General features: G+C 42.5%; 1 protein-coding gene across 1 annotated transcript in view; it reads right to left on the bottom strand.

Annotated features, from left to right (window-relative positions):
* The window catches only part of DROSHA (drosha ribonuclease III), a 221,674-nt gene that overhangs the window by 30,796 nt on the left and 168,997 nt on the right, over positions 1–21,881 (bottom strand). Inside the window, exons 22-23 of the mRNA XM_083188077.1 lie at positions 4,331–4,433; positions 2,588–2,658 (exon numbers count right to left, since the gene is read on the bottom strand). Coding sequence (XP_083044203.1) covers positions 2,588–2,658; positions 4,331–4,433 — 174 coding nt within the window. The remainder of the gene's footprint in view (positions 1–2,587; positions 2,659–4,330; positions 4,434–21,881) is intronic.

Here is a 21,881-nt window from a genome sequence, read left to right as displayed (position 1 = left end):
ACAGGAAAGACATGTGCAAGAAAAAAAAATCATAAATAAGCCAAAAATATCAACCGTCTAAAATATTTTTAATATATACTCAGGGGCCATTTTATTAGGTGTACTTTATAGTACTGGATGGGACTTCACCAGGATGGACACAATGCTGTATTCCTGGACTTTCCTCTTAAGTTATGCTTTCCATCACCTGCGTGGAAACACCTGTCTTATCCATTAACCTGTTTAAAACAGGTGATGGCAATCATAATTAAGTAAGTCCAGGAACAGAGCCTTGTGTCCCTCTTGGAATGGGTTATGTTGAGAGGTATGCTAGAACAGCCCAAATTCTTAGTGGCATTGATTTACCAAAGTGCTGGAAACATTACTTCAGAGTTTCTGGTCCAAGTTGACAAAATATCACCAAGCAGTTGCTGCAGATTTGTCAACTGCATGTTCATGCTACAAATTTCTCATTCCACTACATTCCAAAAGTGTTTATATAGAACAGTGACTGGGGGTGGGGGTGGTAGAATACTCTACATTCATTATCATATTCATGAAACATTGTGACATTATGCACCTCACTGGAAGAATACCACCCAGGCTGTTGCATTTAAGAAATGCTAACTTGACATTAGGTGTATCAGCAGTCTACGAGATACTGAGACCATGTAATCTGGTAACATGATTGTCTATGATTGACCATCTCTGGTCGCTGGTGAAAAGGGGACTCAGAGCAATATGATCGCTAAGTAATATATTGCTGAGCCAGTGGCGTAACTATGAATTGGGCGCCCCCCCGCCGCCGCACCCCGCTCCCCCATCCCCCGCAGCCTTACCGGTCCCGGCTCCCTTGCTGGCTTCATTCTTCTGCTATGGAGACGGACCAACACAAAATATCCGCCCCCATACAGCAGACAGTTTCAGAGAACTGTCTGCTATATGGGGCGGACATTTTATTGTGGTCTGTCTCACTAGCAGAAGAATGACCACCACTGAAGACAGGTAAGGCTGCGGGCGGTGGATTGGCGGGTGATGGGCGGGCGGAGGATGGGCGGACGGGAGGGGGCTAACTATAGCAACACAGCCCCCCGGCGCCCCCACATGCACAGCGCCCCCCCCCCCCCCGCGACCGCGGGGGCTGCGGTGCTATAGTTACGCCCCTGTGCTGAGCAATATTAAGCCAATATTGCTCAGCGATCATATTGCTCTGTGTGTACGGAACTTTACAACTCATTGAAGCAATGCTTTATTCCTCCTGAAAAGCGATGACTGGAAAAGGTATTGTCGCAAGTATAGCTGCACTACTTGCTAAATAATGGAGTAAAGCAAACTGGATATTGCTTAGGCTCCAGACATATTCTAAAATGGCCATGACAGGTTTTTTTAAATCCTTTAGCACATCTAGTGATTGGATTATAGTGGTTATTGAAACTAGTTGTAGATATGTAATGCTAATTCAAGACATAAATCTTCTAACTGCCCCTTCAGCCCATTTAAAAGGAGAAAAGAACTCCCTCCTGTTTGGCATCATTGAACATGGATCAAAGAAAGCAAGGCGAGAGTTGACAGAGGAGAACAATGATAAAAAAAGCATGCTAAAGATAAAGCAGTTTGATGCTCTTTGACTACAGTTGTAAATATTAAGAAGTTTGAAAAGTATATAGGACTGAAGCCAACCTCTATAGACAAGGCCGCAATATGAAATTAAACAGCAAAATAAACAAAAGGATGGGGATAATGGTAAAAAAAAAAAAAGCCAGAGAAGCTTCCAAAGAGACATAATCAAGACCAAGGTCTAGGAAAGTTATTATCCAATTGCACCATCAGGCACTCAAAATAAAAGTCAGACTGGAAATTGCTAAAATGCATAGTAACAATGCTTCTGGGAGAATGTCATAACTGGAACTTATTGGCAAGTCACATGAGCTCTATGTTAACAGATGAAAGAAAATGAAGCCTTTAAAGAAAATAACACCATACCTACCGTAAGAAAAGGAGTAGTCTTGGATAGGCTTTGGTGCAGCTTTCTTGTATTTATAAAGAGTACAATTAAATCTCAAGACTATCAAGGCAGTCTGGAGTGAAACATACTGCCCATTGTCAGAAGTGCACTCTCACTCATTTTCAGGTCATCCGTCGACCAACAGGATAAAGCCGCACCCCCCCCCCCCCCCCAAAAAAAGAAGAAATACAAAAACAAACAAAAAAAAAACACCAATGAAAACACACACGAGTGGGTAAGAACAAAACATTGAAACATTCTAAAGAGGCCATCAATGATCGCTGACCTGAAGCCTATCAAACATCTATGGAACAAACTGAAACATGCAGCATAGAGAAGGAACCCATCAAACCTGAGACAGATGAAGCACGTTGCTGAGAAAGAGCTACATGCATAGAGGTGGTAGCTACAGAAAAAAAATATATACTGCCGGATTGCCTCTAAGGATCGTGCAGAATAATAAGTTAAATGTCCCGTAATTTTTGTACATGCCATTTGTATTTGTTTTATTCCCTTTCATGTTATTTCAGAAAAAAATATGAATTTTTTTTTTTTCGTCTTATTCGCATGGACATTACATTTAGAAAGAAAAATTATTTTTACCTGATTGATAAAGAGCACTCTACCAAATAATTGTTTGGCTTCTTCTAGTCCACCTTCCAGATAAACTGCACCTGTAGAAAAGATGATAATCTTTGAGAAGGAGTAAGAAGAAATTTACCATCATGCAGACACCATTATAGTAAGAAATAAAACACAAGTAAATTTCTATGCACAGTTTCAGTGCCTTATGAATTTTTCCACCATAATAAACATTATTATTTGCAAACTGCATACATGAGCCATAATCAGCATAAAGTTTACAACAGCAGCCCTTGGCCTGGCACCATGCTTGGAATACCATATCTTCAAAACTTAAATGCTTTATAAAAAAAATAAAAAATGCCAAAGTTGTGTTATTTGTATTTCATTGTGCAGTTTATTTTCATATCCCAAAAAATTGTATTCAGGAGTATACACTCAGACAATATAGCCCATTTTCTAAGCGATCTGAAATTAAGCATGGATAGCTTCGTGTTTATGCCCTGTAGCAGTGGTTCCCAACCCTGGTCCTCAAGTACCCCCAACAGTGCATGTTTTCCAGGTCACCCGGCAGGTGCACAGATTATTCAGGCATATTTTAAAAGATCCACAGGTGGAGCTAATTATTTCACTGATTCTGTGTGTAGACCTGCAAAACGTGCACTGTTGGGGGTACTTGAGGACCAGGGTTGGGAACCACTGCCCTATAGCGATGGCAAAGAGCGGCCCCGTAATGCACTCTGCATTTTAACCCATTCCCTAAGCACAACAAGTCTCCTTGTGTGCATGAGCCAATAGATGCTTGAAAGTGAACAAATAAAAAGGATAACCATATTTTGTTGGCCCTTTTCTACACACTTGTCTTATCAGTCAGTGTGTTGAAATTAAAAAATGTTAAAATTGTCAATGTTGACAACCAATTTTAGGATGGTCTTGGGTCAACAGTAGGCAATATATCATCCATTCAAGTGAATGGATGATATATTGTGAGGTGGTTGTTTGGGGTGTACACCTGACATTGGTCAAACACACTGCATCGGCTCTGCAGCACAGGCATTTGCCAATACATATTTTCAGATATATATCGGTGTATCTGGCTGGCCACTCATAATCTTGCTGCATGGGCTGGTGCCACAATTGGGTAAGGCAGATTCAAACGTCTCTGTCTCTTTGATGAGAGACAAAGACATAGAACAGGCATTTGGTTAAAAAAAAAAAAAAACAGCTTAAGTGGACTGTCCGCTCAGTCGGTGGGTTTGACAACAAGTTGTGAAGGTGTATACCTAGCATTAGACTGCAATAAGGGTTAGATAAGAACATTATTTTATAGAAAACAAGTTTGATTTTGTAGTGTAAATGATTGCCGGGAGATTTATTACCAAATCTCTCATTTTCTGAATCTCTCATCCCATTAAATTTCACCTAGGAAGTTTCTGCAACCTGTCCTTGTTCTGAGAAAACTGGCATCAGTATGTACCTATCCCACAAAACATATTAAGCAGAATAATAAAATATACTGGCACGAGATGCGACACAAAGAAAAAACAAGATACCATTTTAATACAATAGTTATTTATAGAACATGCCCTCAGAAGCATGTAGGGCTCATTAACAAGAAAAGCTTAGTATTACTTCATCGGGACAGCACAAACACGTTCAAAGTATTTAATGGAGGCAAAAAGAAAAAAAAAACAAAGCCATGAAATGTTCAAGTGCAAGATAAAAATAAAAAAAAATGACTAAAACAACTTGTGTAGTAATTACCCATTAAAGCTTCAAAGCAGTTCGCCATGGCATGCCGCAAATCTGATTCTCTACACAAGTCTGGTCCATGTGCATACAGCATAAAGCGATCCAACTCCAGTTTCTATGGTAGGACAGGAAAGAATATTAGCAACATGCAATTCCTCTCATATTCAAAAAACCATGCCTTGTGAATGATTGCCCCTCTTAAAAAAAATGTCCGAGATCAGCTCACATCCCACACGTTCAGCGATCTCGTACTGCATTACTTCCCGCTTCATACAGTATTTCAACATAAAGAGAAATATATATCTATTATTTATTTACAGTTTATTATATAGTGCATACATATTCTGCAGCGCTTTACAGAGAATATTTGAACATTCGCATCATTCCCTGCCGCAGTCGAGCTTACAATATATATTCCCTACCACATGTACTCACACACATTCATTCTAGGGTTAATTCTGTTGGGAGCCAATTAACTACCAGTATAAATTTGGACTGTGGGAGGAAACTGGAGTACCCGGAGGAAATCCATGCAAGCACAGGGAGAATATACAAACTCCACCTCAGTGCTGTGAGGCAGAGTGCTAACCATTACACCGTCCGCGCTGCCCAAATATCCCCATCTTCTGATAATTTTATGGTTCTCATAAAGACAGTAGGAAAATAGGAACTGCATATCCATTTAAAAAACAGTGGCAAAAAAAAAAAAACATTAAATATATGAAAGGAATGCCTTTACAAGAGCATTTGTAACACCGTAGTGCCATGTGAATTCCTTTTCAGGCAAACATGAATATGTTTTTGTTGGATACTCATACTATGACCATTATAGCTTGAAGGAGGGTGATGATCTATACATACATACATACATACATACATACATACATAATAATTCGCAAGTGTGGAAAATATGCTGCAAAGGAAAGATTTTGGATGCCTGACCATTACACCAGCAGGGACTGTAATGACATTGTATTCAAATACATATCCATTAATATGGGGTTGGTCTCCGTTTTGCAGCTATACTAGTTTCCACTCTTCTCAAGTAGGCTTTTCACAAGAGTGTTTTTGTGGGAATTTGTGCTCATCCATTCTGTAGAGCAGGGGTGGCCAACCGGTCAGAGGTAAAGAGCCGAAAATATCGGTAGTCAAGCAAAAGAGCCGACATCATGCGCGCGCCGAAGGCGCATGCGCCAAAAAAAGGGGCGTAGCCTATTTTGACCCCTTGGGTGGGTGTGATACAAATATGCCTCCAATAGTGCAGTGCCATATATACATATGCCCCCAACGGTGCCAGGTATGCACCACACAGTGCCGGGTATGCCCCCACAGTGCCAAAAAGCTGGTATGCCCCCACAGTGCCACAAACTGCTATGCCCCCACAGTGCCACAAACTGCTATGCCCCCACAGTGCCACAAACTGCTATGCCCCCACAGTGCAAATTTCCCAGCAGCAGCAGCACTCACCATTGTTGCTACTGCTGTCAGGCGGGGAGAGGACAGTCTGGTGTCCCCCTGCAGTCCTCCTGTCATGTCACCGATGGGAGGAGAGCACAGCACACCGTGCGTCTCCTTCCCCCTCACTTCCCTGTGACTGGGCCGCCCACCAATCAAAGCTCACTGGCCGGCTCCTGATTGGCTGCTGGCCCACGAGCTCTGATTGGCGGACGGCCCAGTCACAAGGATGCACAGTAAGGGGTAAGAGAGATGCGCAATGCGCGCTCTCCTCCCCTCAGAAGGAGAAGGGATTCAGGGAACCGGCAGCAGGGGGGACTGGGACAGATGGTGGGCGGCAGGCAGCAGTGGGAGCAGGAGCCGCACTGTACAAGGGGAAGAGCCGCATGAGGCTCAAGAGCCACAGGTTGGCCACCACTGCTGTAGAGCATTTATGTGGTCAGGCACTGATGTTGGATAGGAAGACCTGGCTCAAAAATCTCTGTTCCAGTGAATTCCAATGGTGCTCAATGGGGTTGAGATCAGGGACCTGTGAGGGCCAGTCAAGTTCTTCCAAAACAAACTCATCAAAACGATGTATTTATAGTCCTAATTTTACACACTGGGAGATGTTGGAAAAGAAAAGGGCTTCCCAATACTGTAGACCAGGCATGTCCAACCTGCGGCCCTCCAGATGTGCTAACACTACACATCCCAGCATGCATTGCCATCATTCTAGCATTCCTTAATAGCCAAATTGTGGCAAGGCATGCTGGGATGTGTAGTTTTAGCACATCTGGAGGGCCGCAGGTTGGACAAGCCTGCTGTAGACGTTAAAAGCATAGCACTGATCAAAATGTCTTGGTATGCTACAATTCTCCTTCACTGGAAATAAGGGGCCTCATACCATAATCAGGGGAGACAGGGATTCTGCTGCTTTTTAAGGGAGTCTCCTGCAGAATGCATGAGTGTAGGGAAATATGGGAATTTTGTAACACTTCAACTGTGGAATCAGCAGGGCATTGAAAACCTTTTCATACACTATGGCCCTTTTTTTGATTGAGACGGACGGCTGCGTGTTCAGTCGGACGGCCAATGTATTGTGTTTGCGCATGTACAGAGGCGTTTCTGCGCATGTGCGAATGCCGCGCACATCCGAATATGGCATGAATTCCGTACAGAAAACGATCGGTCGGAACAATTCGAACAGGGGGTGGAGAGGGGCGTGAAGGGCTGTTTGGGCTCATTACCATATGCGTACACCCCGCATTTCATGGGTGTTCCCATGGTAATCTGTCCGTGACGCACATGTGGGGGGTGGACAGCATATATAGCCGAATGCCAGCTGCCCGCCCATATCCCAGCGTTCGCACGAAGAAATGTGGTCTGGAGCTGTCTGACCGCTTGTTCCATCATTCGATGGTCGTCGACCATTGGAGGATGGGGGAGTTGTTTACATGAAACATCCACTCGTGGTCCGTTCGCTTGGCGGCTTACCGCATTCGGTCAGTGTGAGCGATCCGTACGGTAGGCGGGGCCAAGAACACTCGGTGGCCGACCGAAAATACGCATTCGTCCGAGTCAACTAGAATAAGGGCCTATGTGCCTTTGTGGTCTTATGCTTTGTGGCTAAGTTGCTGATGTTCTTAAAAGCTTCCTCTTTCTAATAATATCACTTACAGTTGACCGTGGAATATGAATGTTCACATTCTTATTGTAAAGCTGGCATCCTATCACAACACCATGCTTGGTAAAGGATCTCTTGACCTTGTATCACAAATGTTTGCAAATGGAGCCTGCATGGCTAGGTGCTTGACATTATACAGCTGTAGCAATGGGTCTGATTGATACATCTGAATTCAAATATTTGTGCATATATATGGGGCTATTCTATTTATTGGGCGGCACAAAAAAACACACATTGCAACCTGTGTGTTTTCAGCTGCCGCAGCCTAGTTTCCTTTGGAAGACTGGGCTGCTATTCCGAATTTTGCTTCAAAAAGCTACGGCATGGCCGACTTTTGGGGGGGCTAAAAGGATGGCGATTAGTGACCACAAGTAATTGGATATACCCAATACAGTATGTATACACATATACTCTGTCAACAAACAAGAATGGTGAATTCCACTTTATAATAATACAGTCATTTCAGAAAGGCTAACGTCAGTGTCATTTAATAGAGACTAAAAGTATTGTAAGCAAAGGAAGAGCAAAACATTTCTGCCCATCTAATATATTATTGATGGGCACATATTTAGCAATAGTATTAGTAACAGTTTTGTATAGGGTAACTTTGATGTTTTATTTTCAGGTCAATTCTCAGTGTTACAATGAAAGTCTGTTCTAATTCCCAGATGCAGCACGAGCCAAAAATACTTTATATAGCAGGTTCACTGTAGGTTAAACCATTAACAGAAATATATGCCAAAGAAGCTCAAATCTTAGTTCACTTAAAAAGCACTTACTTTTTTGTTAAGTGCTATGACTTTTTAAGTTAAGGCATGCTTCTTGTACAGAAGTGTCCTCATACATCTATCTCTAATACACCAAGCAGCGCGAGATGCTTTCAAGGTCCCATGCAGCTCTGATAATGTTGGGTGCCTTTTTTCCCCGAAATTGCATCTTAGTCACAATGCAGTGTGACTGGAACATGCAAGGAGACTGTGCTGATTAAAATGATATACAGTACGATACTTGTATATTGTGTGTGACCGAGTCTGTAAACGGAGCAGAACAGTACTTGTACTGGATAAAACGAGTACGTTGTACCACTTCATGTACAGATTCAAAGAACCAGATATACACACATACATATCAAATTAATCAGTAGTCTCCTGGTATGTCCTAGTCCCACTGCAGTGCAATTACTGTAAGATGCATTTTCGTAAAAAACAAACCACACTAAAACCTGACACTAGAAGAGTCTCATGTAAAGTGTTTGGCGTAACTACAGCAAAGTTCTATGTGGACATATCTGTATATTATATTTGTCCATATTTTGCAACTAAGGGGCAGATTCAGAATTCTGATCCTTCCCCCGCTGTTGGATTATGCGCATGCGCAAACCCGAGTGAAACTTGCCAAGTACTTCACTACAGGAGGAGCAGAATGGGGGCAGGCAGGGGTCAACCGCACAAGAACTCCCAGTGCTTTATGGGAGTCCCCATAAAAGCACTGGACGTTCCCATGGGAACACAGGCATGTTGATGCCTGTTTGGGTCTGGCGGCGGTAGTCACAGGACGTCAGTGCCCGCCCCGAATGCGGAGATCAGCGGGTATCTGAAAAGTAAGTATTGACTTACTTTTCAGACTGAATGCTGCAGAAACCATTCGATGGTCAGTGACCATTAAATGACTACTCCTCTGTTTGGCCACATGCGAGGGGATGCGTAAGCGTAGATATCCCCTTGTACGCAAATGAGCGGATTCGCAAAGTGCGGAGGCGAGCATTTGGTCGGTAGACGGTAGTGTTTTACCATCTAATCAAAAAAAAATTGCCAAAGTCAAGAAATAAAATCTATTTAAAAAACAAACAAATATAACAAAACTAAAACAGCATAAAACAGTATTTGATTGTTTTGGACAGTCTGAAACAATAGCACACAGTTGGTAGGACAGGATGTTCTCAAACGGGAATGCAGCACACATGAGATCGGTGACTGCTGGGTTAAAGCTGCCTTTCTACTCACAATAGAACTGACAATTTAATGCAATGGAATAGTTCAATGTCGTTGTTAACATTCAGAGTGATAAAATATTTATTGGCATATCTGAAATGTCTTCTACTGTAAGATACATTAAATAACTGCCTGTCACACAGCTCTTTGGGTTACAAAATCGGCACAAATGTACTTTGATCATTTTTTTTGTGTGCTAAATTCACTGAAAAAAAATTAAACGCTAACATTCATTCGGTAATAAGAGCATATTCATCTGCTTAAAATTTAAAGGTTAAGAAAGAAGAAAGTATTTTAATTGTGTGACTGTACTTTAATGCTACATTTTTCCATTATCATTGATTAGATTCTCATCTATATAATGGGTACAGTTGATTTCATAATTTTTTTTCCTTCTCATCAGTAAATTAGCAGTGCGTGTGCGTAGGGTGTAGAGAGGGGGAGTTCTATACATACAAATTTAGTCTATCCTAACGATTGTGACATTTATAAAGATGAAAATGCCAAAACGTAAAGCTTTTCTGGATTTTATTATCAAATTAACTAATGAAACTCAATTTAAATAGCCAGAACTGTCACATTTTTGTGTGAGAATAATGAAAGCAATAATGCAGGGAAAAAGAAAGCTTTTGAATTACAAAGCTAATTCAGCCAATAGTACAGTCATTTTAAACTGTTAATGCTCATTGTAATGTCATACCTCTCAACTAACCCTCTTTCCATGGGAACGTCCCATTTTTTGGGGGCAATCCCGCGTCCCATCCGGGGCCAGCAGTGTCCCGTGGCTGGGGAGGGCAGTTGGGAGTGTCCACGCTGCCACCCGCTGGGCAGCTTCGAATACATACAGGCAGAAAGTAGGCAGCAGCAAAACGGGTGCGTGGCCTCGCGCGAGTGACAGTTTTAAGGTCATGCCCCCAAATTTCATGCGCAAAGGTCCCGCTGCGCCACCATACAAAGTTGGGATGTATGGTTATGCTATATGATTATAATAGGTAGAAATGGATCAGACAAGCATACAAAAATCAAAGTAGGAGATGACAAGTGAATATGCCCATATACTGATGTGTTTATTTAAGTTAAAAAGCCCTTCTAGTCATACCATATAGTAGCTTGTCTCTGTAACAGCAAATGTCTTTTCCTGTGACTTTGAATAAAATGCGTATAACACGCCAAGTGAAGCAAATAGGACACACAGGCAGCCACAGGTCATTTAAATCAGCAGAGTCTGCTTATGCATCTGATTCACATAGTGAGGAGAATAAGATGCACTCATGGCAGAAAAGAGAGACACAGAACACATCTCCCGCTGTGTGAAATAGCATGGCAAAATGTATGGTGACACATCTGAAGCAGCCAGGGATGAAGTCAAAAGATTGATATTAAGAATAATGACATTCATAATCTTGACATTGTAAGAAGGAAGACATTAGGGTTAGGCTGTGAACAAGAGGGTTATTCTTCAAAAATGGTCAGGCTGATAGGGATGGGTGTGGTGTTAGCAGGGCCTTCTAGAAGCCCATGGCACTTTAGACACTGGCTGTGCCCGCTATGTACTGTATATGCCTTCTACGCATCTCCATGAGGAAGCAACACAGGCCCTACCTGCAATCTGGGAGGTAGAGCCATGTCCTTCTCATAAAAAATATGCTAAGCTGAGGGTGTGCTGGATCTGGGACAGAGATGTGGGAAGAAGGGGGAAAATGTGTATTGAAAGGGAGTAGGGTGGAATAGGTACAGAGAGCAAAGAGTGGAAGGATGGAAGGAGAGAAGATCCCGAATAGTATTAGTAACCAATCTTGAACACTACATGATAATAGAATTCAGAGATATTGGTTACATATAACATTTTAATTGCATTCCATTTTTTATTTTATCTCTCTCTTTATATATAGCTTCGGCTTCCTATCACTAATTATTAACACTATAGTATCTCACTGGCGTGCTGCACTGGGCTTCCTAGCTTATGATAGTTTTTGGGGTGCCACACCCTGCACCTAGATATAGCGCTAGGGACCCCCAATATACAGAGAAGCCTTGACATGGCTTTGGGGCATATAATACACCTGCGTAGGTATATGTAACCAATATCTCTGAATTCTATTATCATGTAGTGTTCAAGATTGGTTACTAATACTATTCAGTGTGCTGGGGGAACCAATGTCTTGTTACTTAAAATGTCATAATTGTCTACCTGATGAATGTTAACATTTTATACCCAACCCAGGAGTAAAGCTGCTTTGTGTATCATTTTATAGAATGCACTTAAAAAATGTGAACTAAAAGCTGATTTGTTGCTATTGCCAACTACTCAGCTTGCCCTCTTTAGAAGATTTTACACATCTTCCCCCAGGAGACAGACCTAGGCATAGAAACCAAGCATGAGGGGAAATATGACATGACAGTGGCAGACAATGTCTTTTGGTCAGACGAGGTTAAAATTATTGTTGGCTGCAAATGTAAATTTTCTAAAAATATCAGAGGACAAAAATTAATCTGAGAAACATTAAGTATAGCTCAAGGCTGAGGTATAGCAGGTCAACAGGATTTAGATCGACCATGATATGGTCAACCAACCTTAGTCGACCCAGTTTAGATGTGTAAAGATAAATCGGGGGCCAAAAGCATGGCAGTAACGCTAGTTAGACACCGCCACCTGATCAGTGGGACCAAGGTTGACAGCACTTTTTCGTGATTTTTTAGTGATGAATGTCACAGAGGTCCCCGGGGAGACTGTATAAGTGCACAGTGTCCGCTTGCCGTGCTTTGGGTGCCTCGCTGCGCTCTATTCTATTCCAACTATGTCCACTTGTAAAGAATGATCCAAGTGGACTGGCACAAAAAAAACCTGAAAAAGTCCCGAAGACCATGTGTCCATCGATGATGATGATCACGCCAATTTGCTGTCTAGCATTACCGCCGGCCGCCAACTATCTTTAAGGGTTTAAGCCGGGTCGACTAAAGGGGGGTCGACTATACATTGTTGATCTAAACCCCTTTGGCCTAGCGTTCGGACACCATACTACAACACAATGGGACCAACTCAATTACATGCAAACTGCCCCAGAACAGCTTTGTCGTAAGGGTCTCCTGTCACATTACTGTTCACAGCCTACACAGCAAAAGTACTGAGGGATGTGTTCCAATGTACAGCAGCCCCTCTCCAGTACAGAATAGGTGTGTGGCAACATTAAAACTATAGAGGAATAATTTACCTTATATCCAGAGAAGTGAAAGAAACATTGTAGCATTACAAAGTAATACGCCATCCATTGAGTATCCTGTAAAACCATGTTATCTATATTCATGTGTATATATTTAGGTCTGTGTACTTATAGAACACACACCACAAAACTACTTTATTCTGAAAGTCATCTCTTGATTTGATGGAGGTTATGCACATTATTGCTTATTTGATTATCAAAGCAGATCTATGATTGTCTTCTGTAAACGGTCACACCACAGAAAGCTCTAAAAAATAAATAATAGAAAAGACCTCTTTATTTTGGCTTAAATAAATAGCTCAGCCAATTTCAATCTCCCCAATGAACTCTTGTCACATTACAGTGGAGAGTTTATGAGACCATCTGAGTGTTGTATATGTTTTCCCCGCACAGACTGATCCATTACTTTCTATTTTGCACCTCATAAAAACCATGCAGGTTTCAGAGAGCATGTATTTTTCTCCCTTTCTTTCCTTTATTGCTTTCCTGGAAACGGTACAGTATAACATAGGTCTACAGCACTGATTAAAATTCTCCTTTACTTTCTATCGCAACATGACTAAACAATGGGGAGTGCAGCAATGTGATCAAGTGTAAATGATCACCTGGCTCCTGATATTGACTTGTAATAACATGCCAAATAAACAGCCCTCTGCTTGTGTTTTCAGCATGGACCGCTACATACATTTTGTTATTATTACACATACTGTAGATTTAAGGAGAATTAAATCTTAATACTGGATCCTTCAACATATTTAGAATCTATGGTCTAACTGTGTGTTATGGTAATGTAAAAAAAGATGATAATGTAGGTAAATGAGAACGCATCTGTATTTCACATTTGATAAAGTCATATGTATTGGATTGTTTTCTTGCTGAAATATCCAACCTCTTGATTTCAATTTTTTCCCTGTGTCTGGTTAATTAAGCTTTATCATACGCTCATATTCAGTTGAATCTATTCTCCGATCAACATGTACAATATTTCCAAATCCCTAAGCCATTACAAATCCACCATAGTTTGGCTTATCCAATACCCCTTTCAGATCGCACCTAATTATAAGGTTCATACCAGTTTGTTGCCGTTTAACTCGGTAATATTTGCGATCTGAAAGGGTTTACCGGGTCCAGTTACCCGGCAGCAACAGTGTATTTGGTACTTATGTATTATCTGGACTCCCATGTTAAATGCATCCCATTTTTTCATACCCCTACTATCCAACTATGCATGGAGTTGATTTTATATAGTGTGGCGAGCGCAGCGAGCCACCGTGCCCGAAGCGTGGCGAGCGCAGCGAGCCCCGCGAGGGGACGCGGTCTCATAAGAAAAACGGGAGTCCAGATATTACATAAGTACCCGGTAAAAAAGCAGAAGTCTTACCGGTTTGTTGTCTGGTACTGGGGCAGATGTACTAAGCCTTAACAAGAGATAAATGCAAGGGTGATAAGGAGATATAAACATCCAGCCAATCACCTCTAACTGCCATGTTACAGGCTGTGTTTGAAAAAAAGTCAGTAAGGAGCTGATTGGCTGGATGTTTATCTTTCTTTATCACCCTTGCATTAATCACTTGTTAAGGCTTAATACATCTGCCCCACTGTCCGGTGTGAACAGGTTAACCGGGTCGAGTGACACTGATGGAGGAGGCAGTTCATGGAGCAGTGCCAGCTCCTCCCCTGCCCCAAAAATGCTCCCCCCTTCAATATTGCCGGGTCGCTGAAGAGCTTGAGAGAGCAGGGTGACTTCGGGACTGAACTGTTTTGAAGCCCCAGTGCAAATGTGAAAGTGGTATAAGTATATTTTTTAAAACAGACATTACCTTTTGTAAGGAGAACGTCAGCCAGCTTTCCATGCCGATTACTGTTCCATAAATAATGCTTACTTAGGTGGCAGAACCACAATGTTACAAAGCCGAAAAGATTCATACAGTACCACCGCCATTCTCACACACTGTATAAAAATAGATCTACAAAAGTAATAGATGGGTAATAAAGGCTTCCATGCCCTTCCCTTTCTTAGGCTAGATTATTTAGGTTGTACAAATAAATGTAAAGACATATGTGAGTGCATACCTACACCTACTGGGTTGTATAGGTGTACTTCTCTGTAAAAATTCAGGGTGTAATAGTCTTAGTTTTTGTGTGAATATGGACTCACATCATCTTGCTGCAAGTATGAAAGATTGTGACAAAACTCAAAGTGTGTAACAGTATACGAGTTAAAGGGTGCAAGTTTATCTGAAATGTGAGGCCACGTGAGTTTTATCTTATAGCACATTAGAGTGCTGATTGGATGCGTTCCCATGGGAATGCAGGTGTGCCGATGACATCAGCCTTCTACCCGGTCTTCATACCAGCACACAAATGGTTTCTATGGCAGCAGCCACATGTGAGTGGCTTTCTTTTCATAACACATCCCCTCGCATGGTTGCGAGGGGATAAGGTGGCGGGGGAAGCGTATATTCGGCGGGGCGGCATCACAAGGACTCGGTAAGCTTACAGAGTCAATTAGAATCAGGGTATATATATATATATATAAATAAAACTGCTTGCCAGTCCCCTGGATTGGAACCTATTTTTTATTTTTTTTTGTAGGGAAGGGGGAGACATTTGGAAGGGAGGATGTCTTCATGTAGTTCTTTAGTCACAGTTTATGGTGGCCAAGTTCTTTTTAGTTGTTCTGATTGTTATTGTTAAGGGCAAGAAGAGAGTCCTATACATTAAAGTTCAGCCATTAGTGGATGGCCACTGTTAGAGCAGCATGGCTATATCGACCATCCCCATAAGAGAGGGGTGGACTGCAGCTAAGTGTACACAGCCAGAGCCGGCCCTAGGCAGAGGCAAACTAGGCATTTGCCTAGGGCATCTGCAATGACTAGGGGTGAGTCACCTGGGAGCATCATGTCTGCAATCGAGGTGGTACCGTGGACTATCTGGTCCAACAGGTGACTTCACTACAGTTATATTTAGGCTGTGTATCACCTTATTGAGGCCTTTGTCTTGTGTATGTGTATAGGGACTGTGTTGTCCTATAAGGGGATATGTATCTGTAAATAAGGGCTGTGCTACCTTTATAGGGGTCTGTATAAAGTATGTAGGGGCTGTTACCCTATAAGGGAATGTGTATTTATATTCAATCTATATTAGCTCATAGGAGACTGTATATTGTGGCTGTGTCTTTTTATAGGGGCTGTGATACCTTATAGGCGACTGTATATTGTGGCTGTATAAGGGCTTTGATAATGTTCTTGATGGCACAGGACACAAAAATAAGGATTGATATTTGTGAGGGGTGATGGATGTTGCTGGCTGCTACTAAAAATGGGTGCTGTACTGGGAGAGGGGTGCCGAGCCATAGACAGATCTAGCGCCGGTGCTAGGGGGCAGCAGCCAAAAGCTTGCCTAGGGCATCAAATTGGCTAGGGCAGGATATGTACATGGCAGAGCAATAGAGCTGCACTAGAGGAGTCTATGTACTATTGATCCTTGTCATGGACAAGGGGCGTAAAGAAAGTCAGGTGTGTGTATATGTGTGTGTGTGCTGGAGAAATGAGTGTGACACTTTAAAACTACAGACCAGGTGGACCTTTAAGAATGTGCTGATGAAGAGTAGTGTACTTCATATCCATCAAACTCTCTATTGCCATTTGACATGTTAAATATCTTAGCAGGAAGGAGAGGAAAAGCTTGATTCAACCATATTCTTGATGTTGTTATATGCAAGAGGAAAGAAATACAAAAAGTATATTTTATAGGAGATCTAAAGCCTACATGAGTAGGGACCTCCTTTTCAGGTATTGTCCACTCCATGGAGAGCTATCCTGCAGCAGGAGGTGATCATTTATAAAAGCACCTAGCACCTGATGCTTTTGTAAATGATAATAGAAAGTAGCACCACCACAGGCCTACTGTAATTTAGAGTAGATCGATGTTGTGCAGATTCACAATACAGTCAATTAAAGAATAATTGTGCAGGCATTCGCAAAAGGGAAAATATCTAATAGCAATCCTCTCTCAATTTGACTAACAGGAAGTCAGCATTTGGGGGTGCACACCTACGTTTTTCTGGCAGTGTCAGAAAAATACCTGGCTTAAGGAGGATGTGTGATGTCAGCACCAACCTTGATCAGCTTGTATCTGTTGCAGAGTTGTGGAATCGCCAGACTTAATGGGAGTACAGACTGGGCGTTATTTTGGATAATATCACTAATTTTGGCCCTTCTCAGTGATTTCAAAATATCGGCCAGTGTGTACGCAACAAATGATGAATGCTCCCACAGGTTGTTAACCAAGACATCTGGTGTCTGTGCACGCAGCTCAATTCTGGCTATGTAAATCACCACAAGGTGCCTATTACTGTAGCTAGATCATTCGTCATTCAGTCTGTAATTTCTATGCATCGATATTAAATGTCCAGGACACTGGGAAGTTCAAAGGCAATTGGTTTAACATTATCTTTCACTGAACACATTGTCTAGTGTGTATGGTCCTTTACTCACATTTGCACAGACTAGGAAAATCATTTGACGGTGAGTGCATTGTGTATGGATGTGCGACTTGCTACCCAATTGTGATATTTGCGCAAGAGCAAGACACTCACAGATTTACACAGGGTGGGTTTTCTTTCTGTCTGGGTGGTGACTAACTACTCACAGTCATCTACAAATTTACTGATGAGCAATCAAGTTGGAGTCAGGCCTCATGTAAGGAGTGATCAGACCTGAGGAGAGACACCTTATAGGCAGGGAATTTTAAAATTTTAAAAATTCTAGTTGCCTAGGTGTTTTAGTTAGCAAAGGTGCTTGCATGTGTCTAACGAATTAAGGTACTTTAGAAAATTGTCAGCATCTTGCTTTAAGATGCGATGTTACAGTTTGACCTTTTGAAGGAGAAGGTTAAAGCACTTGTCAATGCTGTATAACATGTAATGAGCAGCTGTTGTGAGCTTAAGTCTTGCATTGTGAAGGTATAAATGGTAAAGTGGAACACTGTAATTGAAGGCTGTCTAATACATAAAAGCAGCTTATTTTTTGTTTTCCATGTAAAGTTCACAATATCAAATGCTATATTACAGGATTTACTAGGATATGGCTGTACGTGGTGAAACTGAATCTTAACCAGAAAGTTTAGTGCCATAAATATCACAAAGTCACAAAACAATGATTGGCATCTGAAATCAGTGCAACAAAAAATTGAAAGCACGAGTCATTTTGTGTTTAAAGGTTTAGACCAGTGGTAGCCAACTCCAGTCCTCGAGAGCTACCAACAGTTCACATTTTCCAGACAACCTAGCTGCTGCACAGGTGCACTCATTGCTCACAGACACATTTTAAAAGATCCACAGATGGAGCTAATTACATCACTTGTGATTCTGTTAGGAGATCTGGAAAACATTAACTGTTGGTAGCTCTCGAGGACTGGAGTTGGCTACCCCAGGTTTAGACCATGCAAAAATTCTGAAAGAACATTTTTTCCTAAACTATTTAATTTAATTTTAATTTTACTATGTAATGCAAAAAATAAATAATTACAAAATTAATATTTTTTTCTTTATTGCACTGGACACAGAAGCCCGTTTTAATGTAGCAGTATTGAGATGGGGTTCCTTTATTCAGAAGAGTATGTTACAAAAACGTGCTTACAGCCATGATTAGTGTGGCAAATATACAGTAGGAACATAATTATATGAATATGAAAGAAAAAAAGATTATCTTAAATGAAATATATGAGGTTCAGTCTTTGTAACAGTACATGGCAGAACTAGATTTATAGCACACTAGCACCACAATCTATTGTATCGCACCACACCTCAATGTAATTAATGTGACCGCTGCCCAAATTACAAGCAGACATTAATGAACATATACATGGTTGTACCATATACTTTTAAAATGCTTGTTTTTCTAAATGATAAATAGTCAACAATATTCCATTAGAAGGAAGAGTATGAAATAAAAGGTTGTAGTCTAAAGTAGCAGAGAAAGCTTAGTCACAAGTATAATGACATAAAAAAAATGAATTATGAGGACAAGGAAAAGCCTGATTTTAGAAAAGTAAAAAGAGTGAACAAAGACATAGGGGAGTATTCAATGCAATGGCGAGCGCATGGCAGCGAATCCTGTTTTGGATTCGCAGTGCGCTCGCCATGATTTTTCGCTCCCCTTAAATTCGCCGCCAGCCCTGACTATTCAATGCGTCAGGGGCTCGCTGCCCCTGACGGTGAATAGTTTAATGAGTGACGAATCCCCCTGCGCAGATGCTCCATGCCTGTCTAGAGTCTGCAGGGGGATGGGAGGGACTGGTGTCGCGGCGGGGGAGCGCGCTGATGCAGGCGGGAGCCTCCGCACAGCCTGGGGACAGGTCCAGCAGCAGCAGAGCCTCCGGCTCAAGCAGTCCCAACGCTGACATCACCGTGCTGTGGCTGCCGGAGCCAGAGGTCTGCTACTGCTGGAGCCGTCCCTGTCAGCTTGTCCCTCGCATATCTCTCCCCCCTTCCGTCCCCTCACCGCCAGCAGAAGAGCTTGCAGGGTGCTGCTGGGGTCGGAGCCGCTGCACTCACTGGTCCCGATCGATCGGGATCAGTGTGCAGTGAATATATGAATATTAATGAGCGGCTCCGGCTCAAAAAAAAAAAAAAAAATATTGTTTAAAAAAAAAAATATATATTAAAAATATATTCATGTGCTGCAAGTATATGAATAAAAACAGCATGCCCTTTCATAGGAAAAATATTCTGATTTTTTAACACCAAAAAAAAAAGGTACTCTTTACTTAGATGGGCGCCCGTCGCGGGCATCGCGGGTACATTTATGTATGGCTGCGACGCGACCGACGCGATGCCCGCGATTTCCCATTGAAACCCATGTTAAACATGGAAATCGTGTCGGTCGCGTCGCGGCCAGCCATAAATGTACCCGCGATGCCCGCGACGCGATGCTCCCGATTTGCCATAGGAATCAATGTTAAAAGACCCGATGGACACGATTTTACTGTTAAATGCCTCAATGGACCCGATTTGGCCATAGGAATCAATGTTAAATGGGCCACAGAGCCCATTAACCCTTAAATGTCCCCCCCAATTTTTAACGCCACCCCACGATCCACGCCAACCCGAAGCGTGGCGAGCGCAGCGAGCCCGCGAGGGGCGGCGGTACGCGTCCTCCGACCTTTTCATGCCCTACTATCCACTAGGGCGTGGAGTGAGAATAGAATAGTGTGGCGAGCGCAGCGAGCCACCGAGCCCGAAGCGTGGCGAGCCCCGCGAGGGGACGCGGATACCTTCACAGTTATACGCGTCCCCTCGCGGGCTTCACAGGTGTCCGTGGCGACGCGGACACCTGTGAAGCCCGCGAGGGGACGCGTCTACCTGTGAAGGTATCCGCGTCCGCTCGCCACGCTTCGGGCTCGGTGGCTCGCTGCGCTCGCCACACTATTCTATTCTCACTCCACGCCCTAGTGGATAGTAGGGCATGAAAAGGTCGGAGGACGCGTACCGCCGCCCCTCGCGGGCTCGCTGCGCTCGCCACGCTTGCCACGCTTCGGGTTGGCGTGGATCGTGGGGTGGCGTTAAAAATTGGGGGGGACATTTAAGGGTTAATTGTGCCTATTTGGGCTCTGTGGCTCATTTAACATTGATTCCTATGGCCAAATCGGGTCCATTGAGGCATTTAACAGTAAAATCGCGGTCAATCAGCCTTTTTAACATTGTTCCCTATGGGAAAATCGCGGTCATCGCGGTAATCGCGGGCATCGCGGCCATCCCGATTTACCCGCGATGCCCGCGATTACCGCGATGACCGCGATTTTTACCCCCGACGCCCGCGATTTCAATCGCTGGCGCCCATCTAAGTAAAGAGTACCAAAAAAAAATTAAAAACGCTTTAATTTAAAAGATCACATTACAGTTCACCTAAAAAAGATGACGAATGCTAAATGGAGAATCATGGCGAAAATCAATGGAGAAAGCAGTTCTCCATTTGAGCATTGAATACACTGTCGGCGAATTCCACTAAAAACCCCATTGAAAATCACAGGCGAATTGTGGAGAATCATTTACGGCGAATCGGCAGACATTCGCTGTTCATTTGTGGCGAATTGCCTCCATTGAATATGGTGAATTGTTTTTTCTAACAGAAAATTCGCCGTAAACCCAGCGAATTGCCAGATTCACTGAAAAAAAACGGCGAATCTGAGGCATTGAATACTGGCCATAAAGTAGGGGGTATTCAATGCTGGACGAGATTTCCTATATCTGGAAAGATCGTAAAGAACCTATTCAATACCGCCCATTTTCATCCGGGACTCGCCTCTGCAAATTCGGCTCTTCGAAAAGCCAAATCTGCATTAATGGGAATGGACACTAAATATGTGAATTAGCGTCCGTTTCCATGGAAAAAGATGTGGATTCGACGATCCGTGTCTTTTCTTACTTTTGGAATGTTTCTGAAAGTCTGGGGGAGGGGGGGAAATAACATTGAATAGATCAAATGTGAATTCAATCTATTCTATTACAAAACGTATGATATTTCTGAGGATCAAAAATATCTGCCGGGATTGTGTAACCCACCTTAGAGACCATGGGAGATACTGCACTGTGATGTGATACATTGTCATATATAGTCATTCATCCATCCTCCATTGGGAATGTGTGGTGCTGCTGGCACCAGAAACGTGAATGCTGCAAGCCCTAACAGTGCCAGAAACATGTAGGATTTCAGCTTTTATTTAAAAAATCAGTTTAAGATATAAATTCAGCCACCTTACTGCAACAATTAGTACACTTGCCACCTCAATGTTTATGAGGAACCCACTTTAACAGGTGTTGAGACCACTGTGAAATATTACACTGAAATTATACATCAAACAAGGCCCAAAATGGAACCATGTAAAGAGCTCCTAGTACTTGTAGGCAAGTTATCACCACAATATATGTATATAGATTGTAAGCTTGCGTGCAGGGCCCTCATACGTACCTTTGACGGTCTGTAAATACTAGACAGCCTAATTTGTTTTATCAGGCGCTATATAAGAAACTGTTAATAAATAAATACATACATACATAATAAAGCTTCATTACTGTGATCTGAAAAATTGCCCGTCACCAGGCAGCTCGCATTTCCAGGATCCCCAAAGTGAAAAAAAAAAAAAAAACATGGGTTGGAGACACCCTTCCCAATGCACAGATCTCCTTCAGAGCCACACCTGGTGCCATCAGGGTAAGTGACACCCCT

This window comes from Crinia signifera, chromosome 5, assembly GCF_055691185.1.
Source record: "Crinia signifera chromosome 5, ASM5569118v1, whole genome shotgun sequence".
NCBI classification, from domain to species: domain Eukaryota; kingdom Metazoa; phylum Chordata; class Amphibia; order Anura; family Myobatrachidae; genus Crinia; species Crinia signifera.
This window is presented reverse-complemented; position numbering and strand designations above follow the sequence as displayed.